This window comes from Sceloporus occidentalis, unplaced genomic scaffold (genome assembly GCF_023333645.1).
Source record: "Sceloporus occidentalis isolate IW3139 unplaced genomic scaffold, rSceOcc1.0.p SCAF_23, whole genome shotgun sequence".
In the NCBI taxonomy this organism is placed as follows: Eukaryota; Metazoa; Chordata; class Lepidosauria; order Squamata; family Phrynosomatidae; genus Sceloporus; species Sceloporus occidentalis.
In genome coordinates, this window is record NW_028317003.1 from 7,852,819 (window position 1) to 7,877,770 (window position 24,952).

At 38.9% G+C, this 24,952-nt stretch overlaps 1 protein-coding gene across 1 annotated transcript in view; it reads left to right on the plus strand.

Moving 5' to 3' along the window:
* Positions 1–24,952, plus strand: part of LOC149300762 (serine/threonine-protein kinase Nek10-like) — a 77,168-nt gene that overhangs the window by 46,214 nt on the left and 6,002 nt on the right. The window contains exons 23-30 of the mRNA XM_089484791.1: positions 6,909–7,038; positions 7,757–7,827; positions 7,991–8,204; positions 11,820–11,988; positions 12,602–12,685; positions 16,335–16,386; positions 21,500–21,537; positions 24,209–24,309. Of these exons, the coding sequence (XP_089340917.1) occupies positions 6,909–7,038; positions 7,757–7,827; positions 7,991–8,204; positions 11,820–11,988; positions 12,602–12,685; positions 16,335–16,386; positions 21,500–21,537; positions 24,209–24,309 (859 nt within the window). The remainder of the gene's footprint in view (positions 1–6,908; positions 7,039–7,756; positions 7,828–7,990; positions 8,205–11,819; positions 11,989–12,601; positions 12,686–16,334; positions 16,387–21,499; positions 21,538–24,208; positions 24,310–24,952) is intronic.

Consider the following 24,952-nt stretch of genomic DNA (forward strand, 5'->3'; position numbering starts at 1 on the left):
GGCTGGAGCTAAGACTGATATCGTCGTGAGACTCGTGACTAGTAGTAGTGCGAGCAGGAAGAATAGACTCTGCACTTGGCCTCTCAGTCTCAGGCTCCTCTGCTACCTCGCTAGGTGGAGTTCCACTATGTGTAGCCCTCTCTCTAACTGTCTTTACAAAAATTTTGTAAGGACTTGGTGGCTTGCTAGAGGTACTAGGAGGACATGGCGTGGCGGTACCAGTGGGAACAGTAGGCGCAGCACTAGTGGTGGTAGAGGCGGTAGAGGTGGGGGTGGTGGTGGTTTTCCCTACAAAGGAATGAGATCGCTTTGGTTTGGGACCCCTCTGAGTCTTACTGCTAATTTGGCTCTGCTTGGTACCTTGCATGCTGCTGGTGGATGGGGAAGATGCTGCTTGGGGCAAAAGGCACTTCTTTTTAGTCACTGGGCTGGTACTACTTGTGCTACCCTTTAACTTTGAACGTGCTTCTGGTGCTTTAGGCTTTCCGTAAAAAACCATAGAGCTTGTGGGCCTAGCCGCACTACTACTGCCTGCTTTTGGTGCCTTTCCTTTACTTGATGATCCTTCAAGCAGTGCTTCCCCAAAGGATAAGCGAGAGCTTGGCCTACTTGGCCGACTAGACTGACGCAAAGGCTGCATCTTAGAACTGGTGGTGGTGCTGGTGGTGGTGCTGGTGGTGGCGGTGGTAGATGGAGCTTGTCAATCCTTAGTCCCAAAAGGAGGATCCATTTCAAATTTTGTGTTGTGTGTGTAGTGTAGTGTAGTGTTTAAAAAACTATAAAAAAAATAAAAAAAAATAAAAATAAAAAAAAAGGAAAAACGAATTAAAGACAAAAAATTAGAGGAAGTTCTCTTCAGTGCTACTGCTTAAAAAGTAAAACTATGCACTACTGCACTGTGCTGTGTGCAATCTGCCAAAGTGCTAAAGTTATTTAAATTATTAACTCAAGATTAACTATTTAATAACTAGCAGTATTTTATTTTTAATTTGAATTTACACGGGCCTAAGAGCTTAGCCTACTACTATGCTAGCCTAAAGCTATATTTCCTTACTATAAGTCTACCTCTAGGTAGACGCTCTCAAACCCACTAAGCTAAAGTGAGGTTAAATCAGATTCAGTATATGATTTATTAATTCATATTAAGTTATATAATATTAATAGATTAGAAATAATTTACTTATATATTATGTATTATAGATAGAAGAATATAGATTATGAATTAGAATTTAGAATTAGAATTACTTATATTATAGATTATGAATTTGAATTTATATTGTTATATATTATTTATAATATATTATAGATTAAGATTAAAGAAGATTAGAATTATTTTAGTACTACAGCTAGTAGCTTGAAGCTTTGCTTAGTACAGCTCGTCACAGTCAATTTTTCTTGAAAAGAATTAGAAATAAAATAAAATGTCACAGCAAAACAGTTAGCTTCACTGCTGGCTGCACTCACTAGCCCAACAAGTTCACTTCACTGATGGACTGAGGTGAGCAAAACACTAAGGGTACTTTTAATAAAATTGAAATAAAATGTAAAATAAATGAGAAAATCTTTGCAAAACAGTTAACGTCACTGCTTGCTGATCAAAAAAAAACACAGCACTCACTAGCCCAACAAGTTCACTTCACTGATGGACTGAGGTGAGCAAAACAAATGAAATAAAATGAAAGATTAATTAAGAAAAATTGACTTGGTCTCTTGCTGTTGCTAAAACAAAGCACAAACTATAGAGCTGCAGCACCAGTACTAATAAGATTAGCTGAACTATACGCTAGTAGTAATTATTTAATATTATTACTTTTATTTATAGCTAATTTAATTAACTATTAAGACAAGAAAGAATTATAGAATTATTGATATTACTGATTTTAGATTAGACACTAGTAGATGTCTTGAATGTCTACAGTACACTCTACACTAGTATACTATTACTAACTATAACTGACAAATATATATATATAATTTTATAATGAATTCAATTATTAATTATAATTACTGATTTTAAATTAGACACTAGTAGATGAATGTCTACAGTACACTCTACACTAGTATACTATAGAATATATATATATATATATATATATATATATATATATATATATATATATATATGACTGACAAATATATATATATATATATATATATATATAATAATGAACTATTAAATTAAATTATTATTTATAAATTCTATTTAATTTATTTAAGCAGGACAGGCAATAGGCACTAGTGCCAGCCCAGGGCAAGGGCACCCTAGTGCCAGCCCAGGGCAAGGGCACCCCAGTGCCACTGAGGCACTGGGTGCACTGTCAACTCAACAGCACTTACACTACAGTTGATGACAAATTAAATAAAAAAAATTAAATTAATCAAATTATTATTATTAATTATATTAAGTAGCACTGAAGTGAGGATGAAGTACACTGTGAGAAATGGCAGGCTAAGGCTTACCAGTCTCACACAGAACAGAACAATCTCTCTCTGTAACGCTCGGATGCAGCACAGCAGTGTTGCCAAAGCAGTCACAGCGAAAAATGAATGGATCTCTCAGGCAAGCTCTGGTCTTATAAAGGCGCCTTCAGAATTCAAAAAACAGCAGCACAGGCATTGGACGAGACCCTTAGCGTGACGTCACAAGAGTGAGCTGATTGGACAGACGAGATCAGCTCACTCCTGTTTGAAATTTTGGCGGCTTCGATTCTTCGTGGTTGTGAGTCTTCGTCTTCTCCTACGTTTTGCCGGCACTGTATTCTCTTCGGCGTGTCTTCGGAACGAACAAAAAAACGGCCTCTTCGTGCTCGTTTTCATGTTCGCCCGAAGACGAATGCGCAAGTCTAATAATCAGACCTCAACTGGGTCTGACTATGAGACTAAGATCCAGATCCCCCGCAGCGATGCAGGGGACCTGGATCCTCCTGCCCCCCCCCAACTTACCAGTACTTCTGAGTCCCCCGGTGCTTAGTCCAGGCAGCGTGTAGAGCTCTACGTGATTCGCGTACACAACTTCCGCTGCAGCCGGTAGGAGGTGCAGTTAACAGCAGGGGTTGTCTGCGTCCATCGCGATCTCTTACAGCCGGGGAAGGTCTGCCCGATGGACGCAGACAACCCCCGCTGCTAAACGCACCTCCTCCCTGCTGCAGCGGAAGTTGTGTACGTGAATCACGTAGAGCTCTACACGCTGCCCGGACTACGCACCGGGGACTCTGAAGCTCCGGTAAGTTTGGAGGAGGGAGGGCAGGGAGTGTTAAATGGGGGCATAAGGCGTTTGTGGAGGCAGAGAGCTCTGTAAAATGCCTTTTAACCCCCTTAATGCCACTCTGCCTCCTGAAATGCCTATACCTCCCTATATTCCACTCTGCCCCATAATATGCCTTTTTACCCCCTAAATGAAAGAGTGGCATATAGGGGTATAAGGCAATGCTGGAGGCAGAGTGGCACATAGGGGGTTAAAAGGCATATCATGGGGCACAGTGGCATATAGGGGGTATAAGGCATTTCTGGGGCAGAGTGGCAAGCCAGGGGCAGATGTGCATAACTAGGGGGGCAGGTTGAAAAAAAAAAAAAGGAAATAAAAACAAAATATTTTTCTCAATCATATCTTTTATTAAAAAAAAAACAAAAAAACTGTTCACATAGTTTACATGAATTAACATTTACTGGTAAAACTTTTTTCCTATAGGGTCGTCTTATATTCAGGCATTTTCTTTTTTTCATAAATTAATATTCAGATTTGGGGGGGTCATCTTATAATCGAGCAAATACGGTACCTTTTATTTTCAAATATACAATCTGCCAAGATAGCATACTTTTGACATCTATGAAACTCCCCCCTAAAGTTATTTAATCCATAACTTAATCCAAATACTTGCCATGACACCCTACCACTTACATTTAGTTGCATAATCTTAAACGTCTACCCAATGCAGTCCATTTTCACTTAATCCAGTGTCTAAACATGTAAATGCACGTCGGATTCCATCTTGCATGTATTTTACAGCATGCAAACATTACTTTTTTGAGTTTACGTACTTTGAGTTGTTTTTGTGTTACATCTTCTTGTAATTGTCTTGCTGGGTGTATGTTATTGGGGGGAAACAGCTAATCATAATCCATTTATACAACTGAGGTTTACTTAGTAAAAATAGTAGTTTGCGGGGGATTTTACCACCCTGATACCATACTGTTTTGTATAAGACCAGCTCCAGAGGAAATTTTCTTGCAACATGGGCTAAGCTGGCACAAATAAATGCATAATTAATACGTTGAGAGTCATTTAAATATATCTCAAAATGTTAATTATGCAGGACTGTCTTGCCCATCTTACAGGAGAAGCTGACTAAAGTTGGTCCTTCATAATGTAGAGTGACATTAGGGAGCTGAAAGGTTCACCTAAGCTGAAAACTCCTGGGTTATTGATTATACCTCAATTTATCTGTCTGTGGAAGTTTTTCAAATAATAATGATTAAGGTCTACAAGATGAGCACAACCTTCCGAACGGAGCCTGTGATAAAATTGAAAACGTTTGCTAATCAAAAGAAACTATGAGCTGTTTCTCCCACTTTTTAATTAATTTTCATGGAGTGTGAATGGATGTAAAAGTCTGTCTGGTTTTTTTGTGCTATTACATCTTTTTGTCATGTTTACTGTACAACAAGGATCCTAAAAGCCAAGGTCTAAAAACCAGGCACTCTTCATTGAGCTAAAATATCGTCCCAAAACATTTACTAAAGATATTTTATTAAGTATAGTGTCCAAAGTCCTGGAGGGCATTCCCAATTCAAAGTTGCACATTTATATACAGATTATGTCTTATTGAAAGCACTCTGATATCATTTCCAGTTTCCTACTTTTACCATTTTTACTTTTAAAACAGATGGTTGACCTATGCAAACTCCTTCTTTTAAAACTGGTTCTGAAATTATAAATTGGAGTGTTGGAATAAGCATCTGGCAAAATAATGTGAGCTGAAAATTATTTATTAAATGTATTACAAGGGTTGGCATTAACATGTGACAGATAAATGATTTTTAGCTCATAAAGGGTTGCCAGATGCTTCGTCAAACTTCCAGATTTATTGAGATATTTATGGGAACCTCTTTACATTCCAAGCACCTCATGAAGAAGATTTAACGCTATAATTTACAAAGTAGAATCATACTGTGCTAAACGCTTTCCCCAACGGACTGTCTCTTAGCATATACCATAAGTCAAAAAACATGTCATATTAAAATGTGTTGAAATTAACGTAAAATGTTTAGGGTTTTTTTTTAAGTCTGGGCTGGTGCACTAAAATAAACAAATTATAACTTTATAGATTTTGACTTGCTGTGATTCTTAAAAGGGACAAATAATAAGAGCTGAATGTAGAAAATGTATTTTTCTATATATTAAACTTGATGAATTCTCTCAGATTGTAAGCGGGGCCCTCAAAAGCCCACCAATCCTGCAAGGAACTTTGTGTAAAAGTAGCATAAACCTAGTTGGCAAGCTTACGGGCAGGGCTCTCAACTCCCGATGTCTCTGTATGTATAACAAATACATATTAACTGCCTCATTTAAATTGTACAGTGCTGCATTATTTGTTTGCACTTAATAAATAAAAGATTGATAATACTAATAATAATAAATGCAAGTTGTATGCTAAGAGGAAATGTATTGTATCATTTATTGAATTTTCCCATATTGGAACATTTGCATATGGTATCTCACAGGTTAGCTAAACCTTTTTTCTTCTTCTTCTAAGATGAATCTAAAGCATTGTATATTTTGTCATTTATTATAGTAAAGTTATGTATATCACCAAGATGGGAGCCAAAACAGTGAGGAGTAGCTGCTTTAAAAGGCGGTAGTAGTGACTGCCCATATACCATAGTTGCAGTTATGTTCTATGTAAACACTACTTAGGATTCCACTGACCATGACAGAATGTGTTACCTGGCATTGATAAAGTCCCAACAAGTGGCACCTACAGTATAAGCCACTGAATCCATACATACCTTCTCCTGTACTAAGGAATATCACAATCAGTATCCCTTGCTCACTAGATTCAAAATGTACGAATATACTTGTTTCATTCAGCTATTTCGAACAAACTATTATCAGGTAATGTGTTTTCTGTTTAGAAATGCACTGCGGTTTCTACTTTGTTGCAGGTTGATGTTGCACGTGAGGCCAAAGACACAGCTGTCCCTTGGCCCAGGCCTTGTCTAGGGGATCACAACAGCTGTACCTTAAGCCCTATTAGTAGACTTCAGATCTGCAAGTCAAGAGAGGTGTCTTTATAGCCACAGGCACCGACCTCTTCACTAGTGATTTCTTCCTTTTGGTCTACTTACCACCTAATCCCACAGATGGCCAGACTATGACATCATATGGTTAAGATCTTCATCAGGTTGTGCGCAGCCCGAGAAGGAGAATTAACTAGCGTAGATGTTTATGCTGGACGTGGAATAAACTGGGTGCTCTGAACTGGACTGCAGGGGGACCCAGTGGGTGGGGCTTGGCCCGGCCCATCTATTATTAATGACAGCCTGTTTTGTTGCTTTAATTATATATTAAAAAGGCTACAAACGACAAGAGCAGCATTTTATAAATCAAGTTCATGTGTCATTAGATGTTTACAGATAATTATCTGCTCTGCAGATGTGCTAATGAGATATATTAAGTCGCCGGAGGTTTATATATCATGATATGCACATTAAAATTGTTCATTGCTAAAGGCACTTAAATGCCTCAAAATGCAACAGTACAGTGCAATGAATACAGATGTTTAAATGTTAACTACTGTGAATAGAGGTTATATCTTACAGAGGACTTGGATCTATGAAAGCAATATTGCATACACACTGAATGTCATTAATAGTTCAACCAACATAAAAATCATTCTGTTTATTCCTAGCCCAGAAGTTGTGAAAAGTGAACCATATGGAGAAAAGGCAGATGTATGGGCTGCAGGATGTATTCTTTATCAGATGGCAACTCTGAATCCACCTTTCCATAGTACGAACATGCTGTCCTTAGCCACTAAAGTACGCAGGTTTGCACTCTTATTTAGCAAAGCAGGATATCATGCTGGTTATAAACTGAATCTATGTATTCAAGAACCATTAGAATTGTTTCCTATGCAGTTCACAAATTGCAATACTTTTCCATTACTGCTGTCACTATTAGCCAAGGGTAAAGTTGCATAATAATTCCAAGCCGGTTATGATTGAAAAATCAAGACCTGCTAAACTGCACACTTAGTATGTCCTTTTCTGTCAATTACTTAAGTATGCAATACAAGCTAATATACTGTAATTTTTATATTTTTGCCCAGCTCAAGTGTAGTCCAAGCTGAGCCACCCTTGGTGGACATAGGTCCCCACAGGGAAAAAGGCTGTACTTATACTGTGCTAGCTGTACTTATACATTCACCATCTGAATAGTTGTACTCAACACCATTTAAAGCTGCCTCTACTTACAAAAGTTGGATAAACACTGTAGAAAGAACAGCTATCTTTAGAATTTATAATTTAACTCAAGAATCCTTTACCAAAATGCATTTAACATTAAAACTGATCCTACAGAAAGTAGTAGGAAACATTATTACTTAAATCAATCCATGCAAATTAAAATTACAATTTTAATAATCATTCACTATACTATGTAATACAGCCATATTATTACAAATAACATTTTAAGAAGATCTTCATAAAGTTAAGCCGAGTTAAATATTCTCTACTTTTGATATATGTATTTTTTTAGATAGTAGAAGCGGCATACGAACCTATTTCTGAAGGAATCTATTCCCAAAAAGTTGCAAGCACAATAAGAAGGTAATATCCTTTTGTTTTGTGTATATGTTTTTTTAAATACAGCATGTATGTATGTATGAGTGGATACAGGATAGCTAGCTATCCTGAAATAGTATGTATTTTAGTCAGTGCGTGTTCTTAAATGTGTCCTTAACAATGCTTATTATGCATGCTGGGTCCTTAGGTGCTTGACATCAGATACAGAACTCCGGCCTGACATAGTAGAAGTGTGTGCTCTTATATCAGATATCATGATGAAATACATTGATAGCTTATCGACTAGCCAACTTGCTCTGGAGAAAAAAATGGAACGAGAGAGAAAGCGTGCTCAAAGATACTTCACAGAGATTAATAAAAATTCAGTAACCTACCAAAACCAGCTGAGCATCTTTCCTCATGTGAGTATTTTATTTTTTGATCTATCATTCTGCACTTAATTGAATAACAAAAGATTATAACCTTTCAGGACCTCAGAGGCCTCTATTTCAGATGGAATCCCAAAATAAGGCAATGGTCTTAAATATAGGGAAATTAAGAACCAAAGTGGCGCACATCTACGTGGAAGATATAAAATATACCGTATTGGCTCGAATATAGGCCGCACTTTTCCCCTCCACTTTAAGTCTTTAAAGTGGGGGTGCGGCCTATATTCGGAGTCTAGCGCTCGACGCCCGGGACTGCATGTGGGCAGGCAGCGGGGTTAGGATACAGATCCCCTGCAGCGGTGCAGGGGACCTGTATCCTACTCTCCGATACGCTCAGACAGCCTCCCCTGCCAGCACTTTCCACGGGAGGTTGTCTAAGCGCATCGTGCGGATGGTCACCGGCTGCGGCGACGAGCGCATAAACAGCCTCTGCTGCCGGCACGTCTGCACGTTGTGCTTTAACAATCTCCCTTGCCGGGAATTCCCACGGGGGAGTCCCAGCAAGGGAGATTGTTAAAGCACATCGTGCAGATGTCCCGGCAGCAGAGGTTGTTTACCCGCATCGCCGCAGCCGGTGACCGTCCACACAATGCGTTTTACCTCTGCCCCCAAGGACTTACCAGAGCAGACTCCCGGGTGTCTTGCAGGGCCGGCGGGGGACATCTACGCAATACGCATATATACGCGTATTCCGTAGATGTCCCCCGCCGGCCCCGCAAGACACCCGGGAGTCTGCTCTGGTAAGTCGGGGGGGGGGGGGGCAGGACAGTGGCAGCATATCTCGGGGGGGGGGGGAGACAGAGTGGCAGCATGTTTTTTGGTGCTTTTTTAAAGAAAAAAAACTCTTTAAAAAAAGCACCAAACTTTTAGGGTGCGGCCTATATACGGGGGCAGCCTATATCCGAGCCAATACGGTACTTCCCAACAATAGAACACGATTTTCAGACATTTTTTGAGCAATTCTTAGCTCCAAAGACAATTGCTCAGAAGATCTTTCTTGGTATGAGTCTTTATCCAAGGGTCTTAAATACATGCAATATGAATAGAAAGAGACAATAGTGTAGGGGTTAATATGAAGTCATAATCCATAAGAAGTGTGGACTCATCTCATATTTGCACATACATGTGGATGCAGGGACATACCTAGAGTATTTGGCACCTGGGGCGGATCCTGTATGTGGCACCCCCCCACACACACACTTTAAAACTGCATAGCTTCTACCATTATATATCGGCGCAGACACTGAAGGTGGTACAGCATAACACTTACTGTTATCATTATATACTGAGGCAGACATTGACGGTGGTACAGCATAACACCTACCACTATATACTGAGGCAGACAATGACGGTGGTACAACATAACGCCTATCACTATATACTGAGGCACACATTGACGGTGGTACAGCGTAATCCCTATATACTATACATTGAGCCAGACATTGACAATAGTGCAGCATAACTCCTATCACTATATACTAAGCCAAACATTGATGTGGTGTAGGCCTACCACTTCATTAGTAGTAGGGATGCACCGAAACTAATTCTGGACTGAAACCGAATATGACCCCCCCCACACCATAAAAAAAACCACTTTTATTTAAAGTAAGTAACACACCAAAATAGGACAAAACAATTAAATAACAATATTAAAATATATATATATATATATATATGATTAACAGCAATCACATTCCTGTCATGCCCAGGCATACACAGATTCCAGGATGTACTCGCAGACTTGGCATGATAGGAGTATGATTGCCCTATCTACCCCTTCTCACTCCCTTTTGTCCTACCTACCCCGCCTCACTCCCTTCTCCCTATCTACCCCCTCCTAACGATCTACCCTCTCCCCCTTTGAAGTTCACTTACCTTTCAGGAGTCCTGCGGTGGGGGTGCAAGGCCTCTGTCTCCCAGCTCTGCCACTGTATAGAACAGTATAGAGTGATGGGAGTTATGATGTACTAGACCATAATTATATAATGAAAAATACATTGGAAATGGTACAGCATAACACCCATCACTCTCACACACATACCAATCCACACATACACACCAATCCACACATACCAATCCACTCTCACTCACTGAATGCTTTCCTACCTTTCCTCTTTTCTCCTTAGAGCTTCTTTTCCTCCTCTTCTACAGTTCTTCTGTCTTCTTCCGGTTCAGTGGGCGCGGCTTCAGTGTTGTGCGCCGGGATCTGACAACAAATCCCGGCGCACAGCAGCTGTTGCCGTGCAGATTGCAAGGGAGCGATATCGGAGGTCTTTAACAGACCTCCGGCTCCCTTGAGTGATTTTAAGCCAGGTTCAACCCTTGAACCCGGCTTAAAATCACTCAAGGGAGCCGGAGGTCTGTTAAAAGACCTCCGATACCGCTCCCTTGCGGGCCTGCTCCTCCAGCGGCGGACATTACTGTCCGTCTCTGGAGGGGTGCCGGGTGCCGGCAAGTTGGCACCCCCCTGATGAGCGGCACCCGTGCGAACCGCTAGGTACGCTACTGTGTGGATGTAAACAAAACAAAGCGAGAATTCTGTGCATACACCCCTAGCACACCATTCAAAAAAACATCTAAAGTTTAAATATTGGGGATTTCATCACACTATATTCCCATATATTGCTTAGCCTGCCACCACGTACACCAAGTTTGGCGAGTCCTATCTAAATTTTCTTGGCTATATAGCTTAGCAAGGAGCTGAATCAGTGGGGCTGCACTGCATTTTAACCCAATGAGATTCCTTCTCCGGACAGCATTAATGAGGCATATACAGTCAGACTTCCAAGGTTGTAGCTAGAATAATAATTACCAATATTCCAATGGAATCTGCTGGGTATGCACTGAATTCTTGCTTTGTTACATGTGAAGTAAACTGCCTTTAAAGTTCAATCAAACTTTGCCAACAGCAAGAAGGGCAATGTCAGGACACGGGTGATCAGGTCAGGTAGGAGCCCATGCGCAGGGGATACTTGGGGTTCAGTATGTAACCCACGGTGCATGATTATGCAAACAAAGACACCACAAGCAGAAATCCAGGTAATGCAGTGTATTTTATGTATATAACAGGACCAGCAAATAAGGGTAATACAGTCTAAGCAAGTAACCGGACGTATGGCAAAATAAATACCGGTAATAAGTCTTTTGGCAGGGAGCCCACTTGGAAGGGCACAAAAGGCACACAGCCTGCTTGGAAGGACACAAAGCAGGGAGTCCTCTTGATCAGGACACAAAGCAGGGAACCAGGAACAGTACAGGCGCAGAGCCACAGCAGGAAGGTCCATAGACTTCAATACAAAGGCCCTGACTGAAGGGCAGGGCAGGTTCATAAAGGGAGAGTACTCCAGGTAACAAGGCCCAGCTGGATGTGTTGACTAGGGCTCAACCCAGGTAACAAGGCACACCTGATCCTAGTAATAGAGTTTTGAGTGTGCCAGAGGGCAGAGGGTGGCCACTTGTGGTAGCAGATTTAAATGCCACAGGTATGAAAAAGCCATGGTTCAGGCAGCGAAAAAGTGGTCCCTGACAGGCAAGCAAAAAAAAATGTTAACAGAAGAATAAAAATGTATTTTCCTTCCTAATCTCCAGAATTGTTATGCAAAATCAAGAGTTGGTAGCAGTGGAGCAAGTAGCTGCAAGAGTGATGTTTCTGATAATGCTATTCCATCGACGGGGATGATGCAACTTGACAATCAAGTCAAGGCATCTGATGCGTTATTTCCAGATCACAGTTATTCTGTAGACGGCAATATAAAAGGTAATATATTAATATAACAACTCAGAACAAGCAATAAGATTGAAATTGTAGTATTAAACATATTTTTGGTAATGTAATTCTCCAAAACTCTGATTAATTCTATGGTGTAAATTAGAGTTTCTTAATTTCATGATGTGCATTTCATTTTACTCAGAATATGGTATTCAGAATGACACTTTGGGTAATCTACCCTGCTGTGGAAAGTACATGATTTTGTTACTGTTTGTTTATTCTTTATCTTCTTTTTTATTCGAACCTTTTGGTTCTAATATCTCCTGAATTTTGACGTGTATGCAAGCAGGGTTCCTCACTGTTTAATACCAATGTGAAAATATCTACTTGGGAGTCTTAGATCTCTTTACATTGGAGTAGGATATGAAGTCATGTCTAGACTGTGACCCTGAGATTGATAGAAACCCTAATGGTTTCTATGTGTGTTTCTATGTGTGTTTTTATGATAACAGTAAGCACGACATTCAAACACTGGGTATGTTGTAGATTTTAACTGTCACCAACATTGATCAAGCCATAATCCCAGGCCACTGAGATAACACGTTGATGTATGTAGTAATCACAGCAGTGTAATGTTCTTTAAATGCATTTGTTATTTTAGATGTATTTTCTGAAATAGATGATGAACTGGACACTGATCACTCCACTTGTTCAAGCTCCTGTTTTTTTAAAGAACGTACCTCTGGTAAGCTCATAAGATAAATAGAAGAGGACGAAGGCTCTCACCTTGGCTAGGCAGCCAGCATCTTTGTGGTAGATATGTCATCGTGTACCTCAAAGGCACAAATGTTTTCACAAACTGTGGCACAGAAGTTGTGATCCTTGTGATTTACCTGCTGCTGTCCCTTACTGATACATACCGTATATCTGCATGCCATCTGGAACCTCGTGAAATAAAGAAATATATATATATATATATATATATAGTAGAGTAGAGGTTGTAGCCGTATTAGTCCAGTGGTGTCAATATCAAATAACAGATGGAATAAGTATCTTGTGATGATACCTTTTTTATTGGACTAACAGAATTTTGGAATGACAAGCTTTCTGAGCAAAATGACACATAGAATTCAATGTTGTGTGGCGGGGGAGGGGGGGCTTACTACCCAGATCTGATAAGGGAGGGTGAGATGTTGTAAAAGTATGTGTCCCTCCAGAGGGTCATAAATGTTCTGAGTAGGGAATTTTGAGGGGGGGTTTTAGCACTGCTGAAGATAAATTGACCAAAAAAAACCCCCATAAGATGCTAGTGCTCACATACAGGGAATAGGAGTGCAGTGATGAATATAGGGATGGGAATGTATATGTCTACACATACTATCATATATACAGGTACATATAGATGAACATGGTGCACTTAAAAATACAGTACATATAGCAGGTGGGGGGTTATGTAAAACCTGTGTAGTGGGACAGGAAACCCAAATCGACATTGAGTCCTCTATTCTTGCTGTTGAATAGTTGAATCATTCTGACTTGAAAAGTTTGTCTTTCTTTGGTATTACTGAAGTCCCCTTTCAGTACTTTGATTTTTAGGTCCTTGATAGAATGGTCATTTTGGGTGAAATGGTGTCCCACAGGGGTGCATATATATATAATCTCACATATTCACTGTACCCTTTTTGCACTAGCACAGTAGATATATCAGCATTTAATAGAGTATAAAAATAAAATAATAAATAAATAATACATTAATAAATAAAATCTCCTGCAGCAAATCTTAAAAACTCATCAGTTTTTTTGTAGAATTATGATCAACCTGAAATGGAGTTTTATAATCATTTATACTCCTCATTTCCACAAATATGAAATTCGTTCCTGTAGCACTTTGTTTCAATAATTTGTAGAAAGCTAGATGACTGTTGTACACATTGAACAGGAAAACACATTGATTGATCATGCGATTCCTTCATCTTAAGTCTGTCTTACTAAGATGTTTTTCTTATTACTATATATAGTTTGAGAAGTGTATGTCATTTCAAGCAAAACAACGTCTGACAGACACAGCATACAAATTAAAGAGATATTCTAGTGTTTTTGTTGATGATGTACAAGGAAAATTCATTATGAATATAGAGAAATAAGCACAGCACTATGCAAATGAGAAGATGTATAAAGCTTCAAATGCTTAGCCAGCATGGGGCCAATTAATCAAAGTGGGAAACTACACTACAGCTGTAGATTCAAATTTATCAACTGTGACTATTTAATTAAAGAGAGAATAATCTGCAGAAAAACGACTTGGTATTTTAAACAAATTTGCACTCGGCTGATGATCGTTCCATAGAATATAGAGGCCTATATGTACAAGACTTATTTGTTGAGCAACAATTGTAACTTTTTCATGATGAAAAATGATTTGTGCAGAAATCCCACATTTTGTGCACCTGATCGCTCTGCCTTTCTTACCCTGATGATCCTGCTTTCTAGATGCATAGGATGTATTACAGAGCTCCAAAGCAGCAGTAGAGCCACATCATGTCTGGCACATGTAGCAAAAATCTCCACTCTCAGTGGACAGCATAGCCTTGTTTTTCCAATGTTCTTGTTCTGAGCACTTATTCTGTTGCTACGTTGCAGTGCTTCCTACCCGGTTTGCTGTGTGACCCTGTTCTTGTTTCACTCTAGCCCCAACTCATTGGCCCGTCCCGTTCCGTTATTGCTGTCTTCATCTTTGTCCAACCTGCTTCTGACTATGTATCTCTCTAGTTCACCATAGTAATGTAATGTTACACTGTATGGACAAAAGTGTGGACACGCCACTTAATTATTGATTCAGGTGTTTCAATTAGGCCCATTCCCACATGTGTATAAAACCCAGCACCTAGCCATGCAGTCTGCATTTAGAAACATTTATAAAAATGAGTCGTTCTGAAGAGCTCAGTGAAATCAAGCGTGGTACCGTGATAGGATGCCACCTTTACAATAAGTCAATTCGTGAATGGGTTTCCATGGCTGAGCAGCTGCATGCAAGCCTCACGTTACCAAGTACAATGCCAAGGGTCTGATCGAGTGGTGTAAATCACGCTGCCACTGGACTCTGTAAGTGGAAACTGAAGTGGAAACGTGTTCTGTGGAGTGATTAATCATGCTTCTCTGTTTGGCAGTCTGATGGGAGAGTCTAGGTTTGGCAAATGCCTGAAGAACGTTACCCCGTGATTGCATTGTGCCAACTGTAAAGTTTGGTAGAGAAGGGATAATGGTATGGGACTGTTTTTCAGAAGTTGGGCTTCCTTTACTTCCAGTAAAGGGGAATCTTAATGCTTCAGTATACCAAGACACTTTGGACAATGATATGTTTCCAACTTTGTGGGGACAGTATGGGGAAGGCCATTTTCTATTCCAGCACTACTGTGTCCCAGTGCACAAAGCAAGAAGCAAGAACCATAAAGACATGGTTTGATGAGTTTTTTTCTGTGGAAGAACTTGGTTGACCCGCACAGAGCCCTGACCTTAACTCCATTGAACACCTTTGGGATGAACTGGAATGAGATTGCGAGCCAGGACTTCTCGTCCAACACCTGTGGCTGACCTCACAAATGCTCTACTGGATGAAGGGGCAAAAATTCCCCACAGAAACGCTCCAAAATCTTGTTGAAAGCCTTCCCAGAAGAGTGAAAGTTGTTATAGCTGCCAAGGGGAACCAACTACACATTAATGTCTATGTATTTAGAATAAAAGTCCATTTTGGCATAATGGTCAGGTATCCCAATACTTTTGTCCGTATAGTGTATTTTTACTCCTGGCAAAAGGAAAAACTAATGTTCTTTGCAGCCAAGTTTGGAACCGCTGAGGCATAGGTATTGATGTAAAATCTCCACTTGGGAGCATTCTGGTTCTCTTAGCCTTGGTACACTTCCCCATCCATAACAATTACCAGCATGTTATTAGTGTTTTTTTGTGTTATTGGAAGTATTTGCTGAATTACACATAGTCCCAGCAGTGTTCTCTGCATAGAAATGTAATCTGAATTTATATCTGCAGGTGAATATGCTTGTTTAGAATTTGTGTTTTTAGATGTATCACAGTTCTTCCCTTTTTACCAGAACTGCAGGGCTCTGCATATATATTTATTATTTTGATAGGATTCTGTAGTAGGCACTCCTCTAGGGGCTTAAAAACTATTATAAATAATGGCTTAGTTAAACATATACTATAATAAATTTGTACACCTATTTGTTTTCTTGGTCCCTTTTGGTTTGTGCTGATGAAACAGTTTTTTTAAAAAAAAATTTTTTAGATTTTTGCTAGAATACTAATTTCAATATTGATCACTCATTTTGGTACTTAATAGCTTATCTTAACCTTAAATTTTTTAATATGATTTGTTTCAGGTTCAGTAAAAGAAAGTGTCAGTGCTTCTGGAGTAGAACTACCTCCTACAAGGTATGTATTAGGAATTATAGTGCACATAGTAAGGAAATCAAAATTTTGGGGTATTCAGGTTGGTCACTGCTCTAGGCCTGACCCAGGGTAGCGAGTCAGCTGGCCCCTAATACCTTTTGTGGCATTTGTGACAGCTATTTTCTATAACGAGCGCTATTATATGTATACCTGGGAACTCTCCTTGGTTTGACCCGGAGATCTCCGGGTGAAGCACCGCTTCTCAGGTTCTCCGGGTCAACACCCCAATCCTCAGGGTCACAGGAGCGGGGTCTTGACGCCCTGCTCCCCGCCCATTTGCCCTTTAAATGGGGGTGTTTACCACAGCGGGAACGCCCAGAGACGTCAGCGGGAACGCCCACAGACGTCAGCGGGAACGCCCACAGACGTCAGCGGGAACGCCCACAGACGTCAGCGTGAACGCCCACAGACGTCAGCGTGAACGCCCACAGACGTCAGCGGGAACTGAAGTTCCCAGGTATATGATTATATGACATCATATTCCAGCCCTCACCATATCACGAAGGTACAGACCTTAGAGATTTGCCTTTTAACCATCCGATTGAGCAGTTGTGCACCAGGTAATCTAATCTCCCATAAAGCCAATCTGCCCTGTTAGCAGAAGGGCTGCTGCCCCTTGGACTTGATGCCCTGAGCCTAGTGGGCCCTGGTCAGTATACTACCCTGCATAATTGTATTCGGTATAATACTCCTACCTGTTCACTAACTCAGGGCTTCTCATACTATGCCATTATCCTCAATATCGTGGTACTAACCTTCCTCATTTACATTTGAAAACATATTTTAGGGCTTGTCTTTATCTGTTATCAACTTTTCCTGAAGCATATATTTCTTTTACTGATGTATTCAGTAAAAAGCAGACTGAAAGCCTGTCAAAGCATTACAGGGAGAAACTTTTCATCTTCAGTCAGAACATGAAAACCAAGCAATATACACAATACAATCTCCAGAGAAATTTCATTCCAAAAAATTGTTTATGCAGCTGGATTTTGGGTTTTGCTTGTTATTATACTGGGTGAAATAAAATAATGATTAAAAACAATTCAATTTGCCACGCATTTGACCATTTCATGGCACCTTGCATTATCTGTGTATTGTGTTTTCTTGTTGTTTTGAGGTGATTGTAACTGGGCTTGCATAGAGATTAGTACATTTTAATTCTTTTCACCTTTTAATAACTTATTTATTTAAAATGCTTTTAGCGTGTGACTTGTTAATTTGTGTTTCGCTTAACACTTTAGCATCCATTAATGATGTACCATGCCATCATGATTTCTAGATAACATTACATTTATCATGACCGGATAAAACGTCATGTCTTACATGGAGCGAAAAGCTTACATGCGTGCTCCTACCTGCTGTTTTGTGGTGCAAGGGACTGTGTCCCATCCTTTACACAGTCCTGTGGGAACCAGTAGACTTGTCCATGATCACAAATCACAGTAATCACAGGGTTTGGTCTTACCCTCTCCCTGCCTTCATCATAAGGCAAGAATACGCTCACATGTTTGTTTCTTTCATAGTTTTTTCAGGGATAAGGTAGCTTTAAGGATAGTAATTTAGAATTGGGGAGGTTACAACTGTTAGTTTTAGGAATAAGAAAAACAATTGAATTATATTGTATCCTGTAGGATCTATACCAATCACATCATATTGCTGTGATGAGAGCGGTTGCACTGATCTTTACAGCATTTTTATTCCATTTCCCCTTCATTGTTTTGGGAGAAAGTTTTCGATTAGTTGGGTGAATGTAAGTCTATGATTTTAGATACAATATGTGTGCACATAGTACTTGAGCACATAGTACAGCATTGTAAATAAAAAATATTCAGATCGTCTTTCACAACATAACAGTTATGAAATATAAAACAAACTATATAAGCTGATACATATCATTGTCGGTAAAAGCAAAGCAACACAGAGTTAAACAGATAACAAAATAAACCTTAGCAGTACTCACATACTCAATTACTCACAGTAAGTACTTACTGCTACAATACTTGTAATGAGCTTCTGCCTCTAGTAGCAAGGCACAGGGGGGAGCTGGCAACATTCAGCCTGGAAAGCAATTCCATCCAGGTGGCCCAGTCATAAAGCAGCAAAAGCACATTTAGAAGACAACAATGCCTAATGCGTACCATTTGGTCTGGTCTACAACACATTAGAAGAAGGGGAAAGAATCCAGTTAACTGGTAAATTCTTTAATTCCCTGGTGGCTATGTTTGGAATTGCAATAAAAACATGCAATAAAGCTTCAGGCATTGGCCAAAAATCAGGGCAACCTAGGGGCAATTGCCCCACTGCCTCATACAAAGGCAGCATGAAGAGCAATCCGTACTTTAGCAATAGTGATCAGATTATTTTATGGCGTACATACATACATATTTATATTTTTCTTCTTTCATCTATAAATACCAGAATGTAAGTTAATTTTGCATACCAAACTTTTCCAGAGGGGTTTTTAAGGGTTGGAGGAGCAGATGAACTCAGGCCAGGAAATTGTACATCTCCCATTATTTGCCACAGATCACAGATCCCATTAACATTAACATTGTTTTAAACCACATAACCCCATAATAATTATAATAATAATCACAGTGGCTGTCAGGCTTCGGATGGTTATTCATCACCCATTATTTTATTTAAATCTGTAAACATTGTTATGTTTGTTTCTAGAACTGTATGTAGAACTGTAACATGCTGGAATTGGGAAAGGAAACAGATCCACCTTAATAGACATATAATGGTTACTGCAGAGCTTCATTAGCACCCAGTAATTAGACTTGTAAAAAATCTACATTATTGGTGTGCTGTTACAGCACTATATTTATCTACTATTACTATTTAGGGAAGCGTTCCAAACGGATTCATTAATAACAGCATCCAATACAATTATTGCGTTCTTCAACAAAATTATTGTGTTATTAAACTACTTTCTTCCTCATGTAGTATAATTATTCACTAGAATTAATAATTACAAATATAAAATCTATACTTCAACAACTGTAGTTACCATTTATGCTGCCTTATGCAAAATCAAACATTAAGTGGCGCCTATTGCTTTATTTGCTTCTTTCCTGTTTACATTTTTGTAGAAATTATTCAAGAGGTAATATTTATAGAAGACTAATTATATAATTGTAGTATTGACAATAAGGCATACAATTTAAAAGGCACTTATGTTTATTTTTTCAGGGATCAGTAAGGCATAAACCTTCGCTCACTGTTTTTTCAGGGATCAGTTATGCAGACGCAAGCTCCAGTATATCAGTAAAACATTTACTCTTGTTCGTCAATGAACATTTTGGGGCAAGATTGTAAAACAGGCATTAGTTCTAGGATTGGCAAAGGAACTGGAAGAAGGGTTAAACAATCAGCAGGAAATGGTGTAGGGGATTTCTAGAACTATCACCAGGGCATTCTAGAAATTATCAATTTTAATTTGCTTCAAATAAAAAGGTTATAGCCATTGTTTGATCAGATATGATTCATAACCCCACACACATATGAGGAGAGATATCTCCTCACAACATGGGCTATCTTCAATTCAAAATCACTGCTTGTCAAACCAGACAAAAGCAAGCATCTGGACAGCCAATTAAGATCAAAACAATTGAGCAATAATATTCAGTTAAGATAAACTAACCTTATAAATGTGTCCAGGGTCCCTTGATACAAACTGAAATTCATACAAGACAAAGACAACCTTTACAGATATATTTAAACCCAGCATATCCTCATATAACTGCATACTGTACATAAGCATAAATAGGTAGGTAGTAACTAAGCATGGGCATATATATATCCACAGATCAGCCATAACACTATCACCACCTGCCTAATATTGTGTAGGTCCCCGTTTTGCTGCCGATACAGCCCTAACCCGACGAGGCACAGACTTCACTAGACCTCTGAAGGTGTGCTGTGGTATCTGGCACCAAGAAGTTAGCAGCAGATCCTTTAAGTCTGAGTTGCAAGGTGGGGCCTATGTGGATGCATCCTGGTGCCATGTGTTCTACAGGTAAGCAAGGCACAGGCACCCAGTCATTCACATGATATAAAAGAAAACGTGATTCATCAGACCAGGCCATCTTCTTCCATTGATCTGTGGTCCAGTTCTTATGCTCACATGCCCAGTGTAGGCACGTTTGGGAGTGAACATGGGTCAGCGTGACTTTTTCATCAATTTGGGCTACAGTAGCTTGTCTGTTGGATTTGATGACACAGGCCAGCCATCTCACTCCACTAACCTGCCTCCAGTCACCCCTTTTCCTTCCTTTTGATAGGTAGTGAGCACTACACATGGGGATACCCCACAAGAGCTGCGGTTTTGGAGATGGTCTGACCCAGTCGTCTATCCATCACAGTTTGGGCCTTGTAAAAGTCGCTCAGATGCTTACGCTTGGCCATTTTTCCTACTTCTAACACATCAACTTTGAGGGCGAAATGTTCACCTGCTGTCTAATATATCCCATTGCACTGGCAATGAAACTGCAATGATAACAGTGTTATTCACTTCACCTGTCAATGGTCATAATGTTATGGCTGATCAGTGTGTGTGTATATATATATATATATATATATATATATATATATATTACTTCCTACTGCCAATAATAACAATAATGATAATTATTAATACAGCAATAATTTCAATGGTACCTCAATATGTACAGGTTTTTTGGCTGTAAAGTCTCCTTTTTTGTTAGTTATTAATGAGCTTCAGATGTTTCCATAAGCGTGTAGTATTTTTTAGTGGTAATTGTCTGGATTCTACCTCTGATGATTTGATTTTAGACAGGTCATTGAATCACAAGCCACGCAATAGACCTCCTCCAGTTGCGTTCACTTAGTTAGCACTGAAGCTGGCTAACGGTAAGTAAAACACATGTAAAGAGAAATGGCACATAGTTGGGGGGGGGCGGTGAAAGGGGCAAATGCAGGTGGTGGAATTCTACATTTGCAAGGGGAACACCACAGAAATTTGAAGGGACTTCTCAGGTACCGTATATATATTAAAGTACATATGAATGTCACTTTCATTTTAAAAACTTTTAAAAATCTGTATTAATACTTCTGTTTCCTCTCTTCACAGAGAAAGTACCGGGAGCACGTGTTCTAGACCAAGGCCAGGTATTTCATGGTTGCTTCACATACCCTGAGATTTGAATCTTTACATATAATACTCTACAGTCAGATGTTCTTTCTTGCTTTTATTCCTTCAGTTAAGCTGCCTGTTGACCTTCTGAAGGTTCATCCGATGATGTTCAGGGCTCACACTAGGAAGCTAGCGACCACATTAGATGCAGGATTGCCTACCCACTGCTCTTCTGCGGTGGTTCCTAACAGTCTCAAACATTCCGGTATTTTCTTAAGTAGATATGTAGACTTATTTCACTATCTCAGTGTTTTTTTTTATCCTGCATGTAGTTGCAAGTAGAATAGGAATAGGTAATATAGAATAGGTACAATAATTATATATCCATTACTTTACACCCATTGTGCTACATATTACACTTTATAACTAGAGAAACTGTTAAAAACAATGTCCACAATGTTACTTTTCAATGCCGACACCCTGTGCTGAAATAAGTATTTAATCAATCATATTACTTTTTAAGGAATGTTTAATTCTACCATGTAGTAATGTAGCACAAAGAGTAGCCTCTGGCAGCAAACTATGCTTCTTAAGTTTCTATATTGTTACGTGCTTAAAAATCTTGAAGAACAAACTGATAGTCATGCTTAAGTTTCTTTACTCAATATAGTGCCCAGTTAATGTTTAATATATGTGGAAGAGCGCATTTACTATAATAATTTGTCCATTAAAAATGGAGTAGGGACATATTAGAGAACACTTCGCCTTACCAAGAGAGGACTTTTACTGTTGAATTTGCCTACAATCCAAAATTAGCTGTAATTGCTTTATTTGATATAACTCCCTATTTCTGTGTTAAGACCAACTTTGCAATTCAAGGTTGTAGTAATGACCTGCTATTATTAGTGTTAATCTGAGGCGAATGTCTCAGTATACACAGTATACTTCTCTTTAAATAAATACATAAATTGTATGGTTTTTCCCTTTCACTTTTGAAAGTAATTTAATTGTTCTATGGTGTTTATCCTGCTGATGTTGTATGTCACATATATCTCAAATTATAAAAAAAAAAAAAACACTGGCAAGTACAGAAAAAGGCTGGATATTAGTAGACACATTTTGGGATTTATGGGATGCTACTTTGAGATGCTCTAGAATTTTTAAGGTGCTTTGGCAATTTGAATGATATTGCAAACAGGATAATCCTAATATTTGGCCAGATGAGTTTTTGTTGTGCCATGACTACATGACTTTTACAAAACTTTAAAGTGTGTTTGTATACCTGTCTTTCTAAGGGTAACATGTTGGTGGACCCTACAGTGTAACAGATTTCAAGGTCTGCAGAGCAGATTGTAAGACCTAGAACACATTGCAAGTTTTGTGCTAGTTCCTGTTGTATATAAGTGATTTGGGGTGGATATTAACACAATAATACTTAGATTATCCTCCTTCTACCTGCAATATTCAGCGTCTTGTAATGTGCCCATTATCCTGTGTGCAATAAAAACTGCTTAAAACGTCCTTATATTGATTTTGTTTATTTTTCTGGATCTTACAAGAAGCTTAGTGTGAATATGATCCAGCTTATTCATCCTTGTGGGCATTGGTAAAATAACGGGTTATATAATACAACGCGTTCAGTTTCAGGTGCATTCACTGCAGCCAAATCCAAACACCCTTGACATGAGATAAATGACTCAAGACATGCCAAGAGGACAGAGTCAAATAAGCTGTTCTAATATATACAAAAGCCGCGATACATCCTGGTCTTGTTTTCATACAGATAAGCAGGTGGAAAAAAGCCAGTATGATATACTACTTCATGTACCACAGTCATCTATTTCCTGTTGACTCTTCCTTTAACAAAGCATGGTATTTTTAGAAACAAAAAACAAAAACTGTCTGCGCTTCTTACCCTAATAAAGTTGGCAACAAATATATAAACATAATAATATAAAATGTATTTTCCCCATTTTTAGAAACAATAAAGAAAAAATTGACATACAATTTCTTTCTACATGAACCGAGAGATAGTTAGAACTGAAATGCTCATTGTAAGAAGGCATTTTATAAATCTTAATAGCCACCATTATATCCTTTTTACCTATTTAATTATTCTATAATTCAAGTTCCTAACTCCTTACTGTATACTTTTTTTTTAATTTTGCCCTCATTTGTATTCTTACCTCCACTGACATTCACCTCCACTGATAACACTTCACCTCCTCGCTTGTCACATCTGTTTTAAACCCATAGAATTTCACTTTTGATCGTATCTATGGAATTATGTGGTTCCATGGTATCTACTCCTATTTACCATTAAAGTCCACCTAGGAAGCACTAGTCTTATCTCATTCCACATATTGTCAATATTTTTCTCCCCTCATTTTCTCTTTAACAAAACCCAACATTCAAATCCTATTTTAATTTCCATAAAATATTCCTTACGTCACATACCCAGTTCCCTGCTAGTTTGCAGTTTCACCTCTGTAACATGACTTTTTCACAAATACAAAGGAAACCAACTATTTATTTTTGTGATGAAAACAGCTGCAAGTCAAATAAAAAGCAAGAGCCTTTTGTGGAGAACTCATGTTGGCTGCAAAAAGAAACATAGTTAGGTTTTTTTTGGTGGGCAGTCATGTTTACTTTTCTAGACATTAGACTGAAGATAGTGTATTCTCTCATCATTTTTGTTTATTTTAGCATCTGCAGGTATTGCAGTGTCCCAGCGAAAAGTGCGTCAGATCAGTGATCCTATTCAGCAGATCCTAATTCAGCTCCACAAAATCATCTTCATTACACAGGTATGTATGTTCTGGAACCTGAAAGGTCATAATCGTGTAGTTCTGACACTCAGGTTTTGTGTGTAAGAATCCTAGATTGTTCTACTCACTATACACTAAAGTAATTTTGGCAGTCTTACTGGTACATACTTTAGTAGGAGTTCACATACTTGCAGGCTGAACGGTTGAACCTCTTGTTAGGAAAAGAGATAATTGTCTAGAGTTGCGATGACAAGAGGACATTGTCTTAAACTGGAATGTAGGTAAGCTTTCCTTCGCAAAGAGGGTTGATAGGTATATGGAACAGTCTTCCCCCACAAGTAGTAGAGGTTAATAGAGTGAGGGAATTTAAACATACAAGGGGCAGGCATAGGGCTATCCTAAATTTAAGACAAGATTGAGAACCATATAGGGTTTGAGGTTTTTACATCAGGGAAAAACAGGCAGACTAGATGGGGTGAATGTTTGTATGTGTAAGCTATTGGCTTAACTTTAATAAAAGCAGACGGGGGATAAAAAGCTGTTAAAGTCTTATTTGGATCGTCTTCAAAATATGAATGCATGCATTAATTTATATGAAGTAAAATGCACTGGAGTTCATGCAAAATTATGTGTGGGTGTGGACCAGAATGTCTCATTTTGTGTTGGTGTTTATGCAAGTCAA